General features: G+C 40.1%; 1 protein-coding gene across 11 annotated transcripts in view; it reads right to left on the bottom strand.

Annotated features, from left to right (window-relative positions):
* Positions 1 to 13393, bottom strand: part of Mast2 (microtubule associated serine/threonine kinase 2) — a 157752-nt gene that overhangs the window by 30804 nt on the left and 113555 nt on the right. For 8 of the 11 annotated variants that reach the window (XM_060379797.1, XM_060379799.1, XM_060379788.1 and 5 more), the window contains 2 exons: positions 5662 to 5737; positions 1825 to 1845 (listed from right to left, as the gene is read on the bottom strand). In XM_060379797.1, coding sequence (XP_060235780.1) covers positions 1825 to 1845; positions 5662 to 5737 — 97 coding nt within the window. The remainder of the gene's footprint in view (positions 1 to 1824; positions 1846 to 5661; positions 5738 to 13393) is intronic. The other 3 variants (XM_060379790.1, XM_060379792.1, XM_060379794.1) reach the window with 1 other exon arrangement.

Here is a 13393-nt window from a genome sequence, read left to right as displayed (position 1 = left end):
ATGAAACCTAGGGAGCCTGTTATTATTATTTGCGATTGACTGATATTCACTCCGTGTCTACTTCTTTCTAACTGTCAACACACTGGTCTACGGAAGACCAAAGATCCTTTAGAAGGGGGTGTATATATGAAAATTAAAAAAAAAAAAAGACTTTTGGGAGTTGGTTCTCTTCTTCCACCACGTGGGTTCCAGAGATTAAACTCCTGTTGTCAGGTCTGGCAGCAATGAGCATAAGCTGCTGAGCCATCTTGCTGGTCCTAAAGTATTCTTTTTTGTTTGTTGAGACAGTGTTTCTCTGTGTAGCCTTGGCTGTCGTGGACTGACTTTGTAGACCAGGCTAGCCTCAGATTCACCTGCTTCTGCCTCCCAAAGTGCTGAGATTAAAGGCATGTGCTACCGTGCCCGGCTAAGTATTCTGTCTTTGGAGCTTGGTGATATATCCTTCTCAAATTGAAGTTGAATAAAAACATCTTTGCTACTATTCACTAAATACTTTTTATTTATTTTTATTTATTTTTATGTGTATGGGTGTTTTGCCTGCATGTATGTTTGTGCACAATATGTGTGCAGTGCCCATGAAGGCCAGAATAGGGCTTCAGCTTCCCAGGGACCAGAATTACTGAGGTTGAGAAAAGCCATATGGGTGCTGGGAAATGAATCCTGTTCTGAAAGGGCATCCAGTGCTATTAACCATTAAGCCACATCTCCAGCCCCGACTCACAGAATCTTAAAACATCAACAATGTAGGATTCTTTAGAAGTTAAGCTCCAATGACAATTTGATAGATTTACCTATTTGTTCAAGATCTTAGTTACAGCTGGGGATAGATAAAAAAAAAAAAGAGGAAAACAGAAAGAATTCTTGGCAGGGCTTTTCATTTTCAAATCTTCTTCCTCAACATTATTTAGATTTTCAAGCATGATCTGCAAAGGAAAAAAGTGATAGGGTCCATGCCACATGCAGCTTCATGCTACTCAAGACAGCAGCTCAGGTAAGTTAGAACTCTGCTGGAACTCAGACTCTGGGGCAAACACTGTCCAGCAGGGTGCTAAAACATGATGTTCTTTCTTCTTTGATCTATAAGAAAGCCACTCAAGTACAGGAAAAGAGCTGGGCAAAGATTAGTCAAGTATAACTCAGGAATGGATTTCCTATGCCCTCGTCAATTTTTTTTTTTACAGGTGATTTTCAATCCTTTAGATCAGTGGTTCTCAACCGGTGGTTTGCAACCCCTTTTGGGGTGGAATGAGCCTTTTACAGGGGCTGCACCTAAGAACCTAAGACCATTGGAAACCACAGGCATTTACATTACGATTCATAATAGCAGCAAAATTCCAGTTACAAAGTAGCAATGAGAATAATTGGTCGGGTCACCACACCATGAGGAACTGTATTAAAGGTGGCAGCGCTGAGAAGGCTGAGAGCCACTGCTTTAGATGAAAAAGGACACCACTTGCAAGACAACTGCTTCTCTGGGTAGACTGAAGGGCGGGGACCAAAGTCAGTATAAAATATAACCTCTGGGTGTCTGTTTCCTCTGGTCATCTCGCTGAGAGACTGAGGAAATATGTGAACATAGATTGAAAGTTTAGAAATTATTCAGCAGATAAGCAAATACTGCCTCCAACACATGAGCTCTGAATCTCAGTTCCAACAGGGAGCACTGGGATCTTATATGGCTTCTTTATAGAAAGGCTCAATTTTCACAACCACATTCAGAAAAGAAATCATCACAACCAGTTCTCCTACCAAACACAAAAATCACAAGATACACTGACTGACCATGCAGAGCAGTCCATCTCCCCATCATACCCATTTTATTACCTGTCTGCTCTGTGGCCATGGCTGTAGTGAAAGACATGTTATGAGAACCAAAGGGAAACAGTGTGAGCAAGTCAACACCCAGTATTGTGTATAGCTTAGCAGAGACAAACCTTTTCTTCAAGAATGTGTGGCAGTTGGAAGTGGAATTGCATCACAGATGGTCTAGCCGTAGTATTTAATCAATTCTGTCTTTTCTGTGATATGAAAACAAATCTGATCCTGAAGGGATCCTTACTTTACACACCTGGCAACTTTTCATATATGTTCCACAAAAGGATAGCCTGGGGGCTCACACTCCATGACTACAGCTCAAAGGTCACACTCCCTAGCCCAGACATGTTAGATTACACTGGTTAATACCAGGCTTCAAAGCCCCGATTTCAAGTCTAAATGAAGCAGTTACGAGGGCATCGCCAGCACCTGTCATTCCCTCTGCTTTGACCAGTCGCTGTGTCTTTGTCCCATGCCCAGTGCAGCAGCTACTTCTCAGCCTTCGGATGGGCTGGATGCATTCACCCAGTGGGACCCTGTTCCTTTTCTTTTCTTTCATACAGCCCCATATTCTTTTCCTTTAAAGTATTTATTAGTTTATAATTTTGTCTTCCCTGTCTTTTTTTTTTTTTCAAAGTTGAGGATGGAACCAGGCCCTTCACTGAGCTGAGCCTCCAGCCTCCAGTTTATGACTATGCATGCCTTTGCTTATTCACTTATTTTCTTACACAAACCACTCACTGGACCAATAAGCAATAAGGGCTTATTATTTACCAGGCATCAGTTTTCAACACATTTAAAGTACTAATGATGAAAATGGGATGACCTGATAGAGAACGTTCCGACTGTGTGGTTAAAAAGGTCTCTTTCTAAGGAGAGAACATTTACGATGAGATACGAATGACAAGAATGAGGTCTAAGGGCACAATTTCCTTGTACCAGGACAAGTACATAAACTGTCTGGTAAGACTGAAGTTTCAAAACAGCTAAGTGTATGGCAAGTGTGCCGCCATGGAATAACTGAGCACCCTAAGAGCCTGGCCAAGGTTTGTTCTCAGTAAAGCTTTATTGACTGAATAGGAATGACCCAATGTCACCTATGTGATCTGCTAACAGGTCCTGTTGTCCCAGCTCATATTTAATCTGATGCTAAGTTCACACACAGCCCTTGATTAACCAGATGGAAGTTATGAGATATGTGAGTTCACAGAATAAATCCACATGAGATTTTTTTTTTTTTGAGTGAGGCAACCACTAAATGAGGAGAAGCACCAAAGTTAGACATCAAGCCCCTCTTCGCCTGTTTGTTTTAGACATCATTCCTTCCTGGTGGAAATGTGATTACTAGTGTGTTGGGAGTTGTTCTGATACTTCACTGTTATGCTAACTACTGGCCCTCAAGATCTGGTTGCTGCCTGGATAAACCTATCCTTGTTGTGTAACCTGCCTAAGACATTATGCCTGTTTGGTTGATTAAATGGCCTGTACCTGGGCAGGGCAGAATGGGGTAGGCATGGTTAAGGTTCCTGGGCTTTTGAGGGCAGGAGAATCATGGGAAAGAGGCAGACAGGTAGAGAGAAGGAAGGAGGATGCCACTGCAGATTAACATGGAGAAGAAGAAACCATGCGATCCAGGAAAAAGAACTCAAAGAATGGCGTGGATGGAAAACAACAACAACAACAAAAAACCCACCAAAAATTAAGCAAGTATTTATAAGACTGTAGATGGACAGTAACCTGAAAAAGATGATTAAGGCAACTGGACAGGAACTGAGATCACTGAGCTAACATAGGTAGAAATATCTGCCTGGCCCAAGGTAAGTATGGCAATAAAATCTAACAGGTGTCTGGGTCTTATTATTTGTGACAGCAGGTTAAATAACACCGCCACAATAATCAGAGAGCAAATGACAATAAACATTATATAACCCAACACTTTTTATCTTTTACTACAACATAAGTGCTAGTCCCATCAATCTCGTTTCTGCTTTATTTCTGTTTTTAAAAATTAAAAAAAAATTGATTTATCTTTATTATTTTATGTGTATAAGTGTTTTGCCTTCCTGTGTGTCTGTGCACCAGGCATCTGGGTGCTTGAAGAGGTGGTGAGCCTCTCTGTAGGTGCTGGGAATCGAAACCAGGTCTTTTGCAACAAGTGCTCTTAATCACTGAGCCAACTCTCCAACCTTCTGCTTTATTTTTTGTTTTTATTATTTTTGATTTAATATTTTATTATTTTTTATTTAATAAAATAAAATAATTATTTTATTATTTTTTGAGATATGATCTCAGGTAGACCAGGCTATCTTCAAAAACAATATGTAGCTGAGGATGACCTTCAACTTATTTTCCTCTGCCCCCACCTTCCACGTATTGGGATTACAGGTGTGAATCATTATACCTTGTTTATGTGGTATTTTGTGCATGTCAGAAAAGTCCTCTGTTAAATGAGCTCCAGTCCTCTGCTACAACTTTAAGAAAGCAGTCCCCTCAACCAGCAACAAGCTTACCCCTCCCTCCCCCTGACACTCACACACAGGGTTTCTCTGTATAGTCCTGGCTGTCATGGAACTTGAGCTGTAGTCATGGCTGGTCTCAAACTCATAGAGATGCTCCTGCCTCTGCCTCCCAAGTGGTAGGATTAAAGGCGTGCGCCACTGCTGCCCAGCGAAAGTAGTCTTAATATTATAACTGCTCTAACTCCAAGATGTATTATTATACTCTCTAGCCATTAACAGTTACAAATTGGAGCCTTATTATTTATTTTAAATGGGCTTTTCCACTTCGGACTAAAGACAACTCTAACAACAAAACCTCCAAACTAAGCAACAAGCAAATAACCTCCCTAAATTGAGACAAACTTGAGCTTTGGCTAAAAGAGAGTTCTAAAGTTCTGAAAAAAAGCCACAGTGCACAGAGAGCCTTGGCAAAAGATTTGAAGAGACTGTCAGCATGGATTTCTCCAGGAGACACTTAATGTGCTCTAGCCATGTGTGGAGTTGTCAGGGCTGCTAGGAGAGGCCACAAACAACACTGTATCACTTTCTGACAGGAGAGAAATGGGACTTGCAAATCCTTCCAAGCTCTACAGTCTTTCTGTACCCACACTTGGAACCCCAACTCAAAGCTGAGGTTTATAATCCTAGCATTTGGGAGGCAGAGACAAGGTGGACCTCTGTGAATAGGGCAACCTGTATAGTCTACACAGTAAGTTCTAGGGCAGCCAGGGCCACAGAGTGATACCCTGTTTTTAAAAAAAAAAAACAGAACAAGAAGAATAAAAATTTCAAACGAAAGCTGAGAAGGGATGCTAGGCTGTTTCAGCTTCTTGGATCTAGATGGGATACAAGGTAAGACTGTTACTTTGGATCCTTCCTGACCAGAGTCCATTTTCTCTTCTATCACCTGAGGCTAACTCTCTATTAAGGCCCAGTGTTATGGAATATATTCTTAGGCACCAATGTCTTATGTTTAAGAGTATAAAAAAATGAATATACTTCTATGTTTCTGTTCAGCTGCAAATACACAGTCACTTAGAAAGGAAAACTTGAACAAGATAGTTACAATCTGGGAGAGGACGAAAAAGAAAGAAGTTTTGATGGCTGGCAGTCCAAGGCAACCCAATCCACACGGAGGAGCTGACTTGAAGGAGCACTCTGCCATCTAGCAAGCACAGAGCAGCCAGGTGGCAGTGGTTCATGCCTTAAGCCCCAGTACTCAGCCCTCTGAGTTCAAGGCCAGCATGGTCTACTGAGTGACTTCTAGGAGAGCCAGGGAAACAAAACAGTAACAACAAAAGCACACATATGCCAGTCAGTCACAGAGGAGGGTCTCAAAACAACTTACCTACGGGCAGGAACAAAGGAAAAGTGAGCAGGAGCATTCGGAGAGAAATTCCGGGGGCTGTCCAAGGGACTATTACCTGTGATGGAGAAAGGAAAAGAAATCCTTTTGAGGTTTGCTTTGGGAAGGAGGAGTGAGGATGGGTGGAGCTGGTATCACTTCCTAATAGAAAACCTTTTTCCAGTATTAATCTAGTATATTTCACTATTTTCTCAGGCCAGCTATCAATTTATGACTCTTTATAAAAGTTGACAGCACAGAGATTTTCCCTCTTGCTCTCAAGGTGCCTGTGACAACTTGTATCTCTTTGACATGCATTCTAGCTGTGATTTACATTCTTCCTGGCCTCCCAGGAACAGATCAAGTTACAATATTTCAAAGACTTAAAGATTGTCTTAAAGACAATAGAATGTCTAATCTAAAAGTTACTTGTACATGCATCTTTGCACACTACATCCGAAAAAACTAAACAGAAGTGCACACTTTAAGGGTAAACAGAAGTGCACACTTTAAGGGTAAACAGAAGTGCACACTTTAAGGGTAAACAGAAGTGCACACGTTAAGGGTAAACAGAAGTGCACACTTTAAGGGTAAACAGAAGTGCACACTTTAAGGGTAAACAGAAGTTCTTTGGTAGGAATTCAGGATACTGCGAAATGCCTTGTGCTCCAAACTGGAAGGTCTATAAGGCATGGTCAACCTCCTCAACTACCATTTTCTCAATATGTATCCCTGTAAACTTTGTAACTAAAATATTCAGAACCTCTGAACAAATCTTATACTTTCATTTATGCTAGTCACTGGTATTTCAAGACAGAAGTCCAGGCTGAACTCTCAGTCCTTCTGCCTCAGCCTGGGAGTCATACATAACCTGAAATTTTGATTTTTGAAATGAAGTGTGTGTGTCTTACTAAGCTGCCTTAAGGTGGCCTAAAACTTTTGAATTTCAATGATCCTCCTGCCCTGCCTTCCAAGTAGCTGGGACTATTGAGTTACTACTTAACCAGGTAAGATATGCAAATTTTGAACAAATTATGCATTATGTCAGAAGATCCCAAGAAATAATGCAGACTGACAAGAGGAATCTAACCCCATTACAAATGCATGAAGCAATGTCATTGAAGGAGTGAAGGAAAAACGGGTGACATATGAAACTTTAGAAACAAAGTCTATACGGGCTGGAGAGATGGCTCAGAAGTTATGACTGCTCTTCCAGAGAACCTGGGGTTCAATTCCCAAAACGCACATGGTAGATCATAGCTGTCTATGAGTCCAGTTCTACAGATCCTACACCCTCACACAGACATAACAGGCAAAATATCAATGCCTGTGGGAAATAAAAAACAAATAAATAAAAATTAAAAAAGGACGTTCTGAATCCAAGTTGACAAAGTTGTTTCCTACAGGGTTCAGGTTAAAAATTCTGGCATTGCCATATGTATGCAGTAAATGAATAATGAAATATACGGATGGCAGATGGTAGGAGCTAGATTTCTCATGGTTGGAATATAAATCTACATACCGATCAGCAAGAAAAGAAACAGTAATGATCCGTGCAATAGTGGGTTAGAGTTAGAAACATCAGGATGTACTCATGTTTCAGACGGATACAGATGTTCGCTTACAACTACTTACAGATGTGTATATACACCAGTTAGTGTACATAATAAAACTGTATGTGAACTGTCAGCTCTGGGTGCCTAAGAGAAAGATGGCATTCCAACAGCAAAGCTCTTACTCAAGTCGTGGTTTCCAATACTACCCTCCCGTCCAAAAAGAATTCAAGCGTCTTGAAGAAATACCTGACTCTAAGACGGATATAATAAGCAAAGATGAGCAGGGAACATTTCATAATGTTAGACAGCAAGGGAGTCACAACCAACCACAAAGCAAAAACAAACAAAACAGCACTGACGGGACATATCAGAGGAGAACAAGATCAAGTGATCAACAACCAAAGCTGTAACAATTTAAATAAATAAGATTCAAACTAGAAGATAAATACCTATTAGTCCATATTGATCAGTAAACTAACAAATGGAAACAAGATCAATAAGTATACAGACAACTTAAACAACACTACCATCCAGTTTTACCTAACTGTCATAGAACACTGCAATACAGTAGTAGACTATACATTCTTTTTAATGACACAAGAATTTTACTAAAGAATATCATATTCAGGGCCATTATAAAATGTAACACATTTTAAAGGATTTAAACCATATTTATATTTTTGATCAGCATGAAATTAAATGATAAATTAGTAAAAACAAAACGAGAGAGAGAGAGAGAGAGAGAGAGAGAGAGATTTTTTTGAGACAGGGTTTTTCTCTGTTTAGACCTGGCTGTCCAGGAACTCACTTTGTGGACGCAAACTCAGAGATCCATCTGCCTCTGCCGCCTGAATGCTTGGATTAAAGACGCGAGCCACCACAGTCCAGCTGGGATTTGTTTTTGATTAATTAATTAGTGAGCATGGGGAGGAAGTTTTTGGCCAAAAGAGAAAAAAAAAATCTTCTGTAAGGCGAGGGGAAATGATTCCTTCCTACAGCCTGGTAGTCTAGGAGATTATAAACATTCCCTTTGATGATCCATGTTCCAATAGTCTTCCCAAAGCTATTCTGACCCTACTGTAAACTGGAGGTACTATAATTCAGCTCTGAGAAAAAGCATAAGGCATGTTGAGTAAACTCTTCAACAAGACTTCCATGCTTCTAAAACAATCCCAACCTCTGGGTAGGTCCTTTAGACTGTGTTTTACAAATTTGTGAGTTCCCATAGTTTCCCTTAACGGTTTAATAGTTCATTAGAACAACTCAAAAAAAGCAATCAATTTATTCCAGTTGTATTTTAAAGATATACTAGGGAAGGGTAAGGTCTGTGAGGGAAATCAAAGCTGCAATGCCTGCTCTGTGAAATAAGGAAGTATATATCAGCACATAAATGTGTTTAGAAATTAGGATGCTCTACTGAGCTTTTGTGTCCAGAGTTTGTTTGTTTGCTTGTTTGAAAGTGGGATTTCATTACAGAGTTAAAGTCAGTCTTGAGGCTCATTCTCTTTCCTGGAGGTCAGACTAGCTCAAAGGCACAACTCTGTAACCACATCGTCTCTTGGCAGACCAGTCCAGAGCCTGAAACTAACTTAGGGTTCACCACAAGTCATCACTTTAATAAAACAAGCATTCCTGTTCCAGGAATTGATTTCAGTATATTGCAGATACCTACTTTCATTGCAGTTCTCTATTTTCATTTACATATTTTACCTTAAGAAGTCTAAAAGGTTGTCAATATTTTGATGTTTACAACAAAATTAAAACCATCAATAATTTAAGTTAGACTTACCTTGGGGAAGATTAACCTGTTAGAATGTTCATGTTTTAAAGAAAAAAGAAAATCCAGTGAGGGAAACAGGCTTTTTGGACTTTAGCATGCAATTTAATAGGTGGAAAAGAAGGTTCAAAGACAAGTAATTATAAGAAGTTATAAGGAAAAAGCAATCGCACACAAACAGGAACAGTCAGCGCACCTTGAATCAACTGCTTCCCTTGCAGTCTGGACATGCGGCAAGCACCCATGCGGAAAGCAGCAAGAGCAACAACGCTGCTTCCCAAGGCCATCTGCACAGTCATCCCCCATCTATCCCCTTTCTTCACTAAAAGTCAACATTACCCTGATTTAAATACATTCTCACTTCAGCTTTACGAAGTAGGCATCCACAGAGCAAGTTCCAGGAAGCCGGGACTACAGAGACCCTGACTCACAAAGAGAAAGAGAAGTACATTCAAATTATCTCGTAAAATCACTCTTCAACAACTCCACGTGGCTGCTACAGTAGTTGTTCTTTAATCCTCTCTACCTCTGGCAACCTCTAGGCTCCTTTCTGGTCCTACAGAATGCCCATCCTAGACAAGGAAAGGGAAGTGGCCTTTTGTGTTCTACTTTGTCCATTTTTCAACATTATGTGAAAGAAAAAAAAAGCCACCAATTTATATTTCCCCTTTTAAGGACCTCTCTCTCTCTCTCTCTCTCTCTCTCTCTCTCTCTCTCACACACACACACACACACTGAGGCTGAGGACCATTCAGTAAACCATTACTGGCAGTCACAGAAAAGAATCATCTTGTGACATTATTTTTTAATTTCACAATTTCTAATGAAATTAATTTTTTCATTTATGAATTTTAACTATTTTTTATATTATACTATCTATTTATTTATAAGTGTTCTGAATCTAGAGCCCTTTGTCATGTGTGCCATAATTATCTTCTATTTCACTGCCTTTGGAGTATCTTTTAATAACTAAAAATTCTTAATTTTCAAGTAGTCAAATTATCAATCTGTTACTTGTCAGATCCCAAAGAAAGTTGGGACAAGCCTCAGTCAGCACCTGTGGCTCCCTGTAGCACCTCTCCCCCTGGCTCTTACCCTAAACTTCTCTACCCCAGGGTCTAAGCTTCTATTCCCCCAGCTTCTGATTACTATATAATCCAGTCATTTCAGCCATACACCCTCTTGGTCCCTTTCTCTTGGCCTCATGATCATATATGTAGGCCCAAAGTAGGTGTGGATGCCTTCCTTAATTGTTTTCCACTTGACTTACTGAAGGAATGTCTCTTGCACTCGATAATTGAGCTCTTCAAGATGCCAGGTTCTCTGCAAGAATGCTGGGAGTGCAGAGATTACGGGCAGGCTGAGATGACTGCCGGTCTTTTATGTGGCTTTTGAGGATCCAGATACTTGCTTGACAAGTACTTTATCCACCAAACCACCTCTTCAGCCCTGAGTTTTAATATTTCTTAATACGAATATTCAAATGTCCCAGTACCACTTAATGAAAACAATCTTTTTGATTGCTGCTTTATAAGAAACTTTTGTCTTTTTAAAATTAATCAATTTATTATTTATTATAATTTATTCATTTTGTATCCCAGCTGTAGACCCCCCCCTTGTCTCTTCCCAGTCTTACCCACCCTCCCTCTTCTCCCCCTATGTCCCTCCCCTAGCCCATTGATAGGGGAGGTCCTCCTCCCTTACTATCTGACTCTAGCCTATCAGGTCTCCTCAGGACTGGTTGTATCATCTTCCTCTGTGTCCTGGCAGGGCTGCATGCCCTGCAGGGAGAGGTGATCAAAGAGCAGGCCACTGAGTTCATGTCAGAGACAGTTCCTGCTCCCCTTACTAGAGAACTCACTTGAAAACAGCACTATCGGCTGCATCTGAGCAGGGGGTCTAGGTCCTCTCCATGCATGGTTCTTGGTTGGAGAATCAGTCTTTGCTGGAACCCTCCTCGGCCCAGGTTTTTTGGCTCTGTTGCTCTCCTTGAAGAGCTCCTGTCCCCTCCAGGTCTTTCCCCTCCTCTTCCATAAGGTTCCCTGCACTCTGCTCAAAGTTTAGCTATGAATCTCAGCATCTCCTTTGATACCCTGATGCATAGGGTCTTTCAGACAAAAAAAAACAAGAAAGTGCTGTCATAAGTCAAAGGTCTATGTGGACCGGAAAGAAGAATCCTAAATATATTCTTCCCATTAGAGTTCCTTGTCTCAATTGATGGCATCCTTACCCGTTAACTACCCAAGCATGAAATATGAAGACACTGCACACTAGGTGCTTTAGCCATTCAAGTATTTCTCCATTTCTAATAACCTCTTATACTTTGATAATAGCAATGACCTCTTTTTCCAATTGCTAGCTATGGTCCTCCTTTTGGTAACTTTTAATATTTTAAATCAAATAATTATACATTATGGCAAAAGGTGGCAAGCTGAAAAGAAGTGCCAGTTCTTAAAAAGGTATTTTATGTGTGTATGTGCATAAATCTGCAGAGGCCACAAGGGGGCACTAGATCCTTTGGAACTGGAATTACCAGCCTTTACTAATCATTAACCGTGGATCTGAACTCCAGTCCTCTCCTCATAGATTGAACATAATGACTCCTCAATAGTATAACCCATCTCTTCAAGAACCAGAAAACTTTTCTTCTATCTTCCCACTAATATGGTAAATGCTTACTTTTAGGATAATGTGGTTTTAATTTTCTAGATTTCTATTTGCAATCCTATTAAATCCATTTTTCTATATTATTCTAAAAAGAAATTTAAGCATGTAAACCTTCAATTTTGTGATTCAAGCCTCAACACTTTTTAGATTAAGAAACAACCTTTGGAAAATTTCATGAACTCTCCTTCCAGGAAAATGAACACAGGTATAAGTGTAAGCAAGACAAACATACTCAATTGCTTTTATAACTGCACAGAAGACATCATGCTAAAAGGCCCACAGGACCCCGAAGCACTGGGATCAGAGGTGGAGTTTCAGGAAGATAGGCACAAAGAAGGAAACTGAAACTATGGAGCCAAAGTAAAAAAACAAATAAGTTTAGGGCACAGGAGGAAGGTAGCTCACTGAAATGTTAAAAGTAGGGAAAAAACCTGAGGGTGTAAAGCTGGGAAGCTCAAAATTTTGAGTATACTGAAATGACCAGTAACAAAGGGTGGCGCTGAAGAGAACAGAGTAAGTCAAGTGCTACATGTTTTCACAAAATAAGACAATCTTAAATTGCCAGAGAAGTTGAAGTTCTAGGATAAACACTGCTCCCCAAAGTGGAGACAAAGAAGCAGATGCAAAAAATAAAAATTAAAAATAAAAAAATCTGAATTTATAGACTAGAACTTCAGAAGCAAAAACCTCCATAGAAATCAGAGGAGGAAGCAGGAAGAGACCGAAGACCCAAACTACGATGGTCGGCTTGTCCAAGGCTCAATATAGACTATGGATTGTAAGAGTTAAGAACAACAGGATAATGTGTTTTTTATTTAATAGGCATGAATGCTATGCCTATTATGTCTATGTATCATGTGTGTTCCTGGGACCTGAGGAAGCCAGAGAGGGCACTGGATTTGCTGGAATTAGTTACAAATTTTGTGAGCTGCTATGTGGGTGCTGAGAACCAAACCCAGGTCTTCTGCAGGAGCAGCCAGCACTCTGAACCACTAGCCATCTCTCTCTTAAGCATTTGTAAACTTTGTCCACATGACAGCTACCAGATTCTCACAGTGAATATTTAAGAAAAACTTCATCTGAATTCATTAGGAAAAGGAAAGGACCATTATGAAATAGTCAGGGTCTTCTGAACTTAAGAAAGCTTGCCCGCTGAGGAAACTACTATACTGGTACTTCCTCTGTTAGAAAAGAAATACCCAACTGCGACTCAGAACCTCCTGCCCACATAATCTGGTGGAATAAACCTAAGATGTGCTAATATAAAGCCCAGCAGCATAGACCATCCAAAGACTCAGATTCAATTATACAACTATAGAATAGTTCCCTCCTCATCCTATCAAGAGAAATACTTTTTGATACTAGTAAATCTATCTTTGAAATGTTTAAAAAGCAGTTCATAAGAAATTACATAGGTAAGAAGCTAAATTCTATATAAAGCATGTGGCGGAATTCTCAGTGCTTTTTTTTATTTAATAAAGATTTATTCTTATTTTATATGTATGAGCGTTTTTACCTGCCAGCCTGCATGTATGTGTTCCATATGGTGGTCTGGTGGTCGATGATGCCAGAAGAGAATGTCAGATCCCCAAGAACTAGAGTGTGAACAGCTAGCAACCAAATCTGGGTCCTCGGCTAAACCAACCAGCCATCCCCTCCAGCTTCAGTGTGCCAAGCCTTAAAGTGTATTCGCCAAACAACAGAGCACCAAAACACATAAGGTAAAAATGAATAG

The sequence above is a fragment of the Meriones unguiculatus genome, chromosome 3, assembly GCF_030254825.1.
Source record: "Meriones unguiculatus strain TT.TT164.6M chromosome 3, Bangor_MerUng_6.1, whole genome shotgun sequence".
Classification (NCBI taxonomy): domain Eukaryota; kingdom Metazoa; phylum Chordata; class Mammalia; order Rodentia; family Muridae; genus Meriones; species Meriones unguiculatus.
This window is presented reverse-complemented; position numbering and strand designations above follow the sequence as displayed.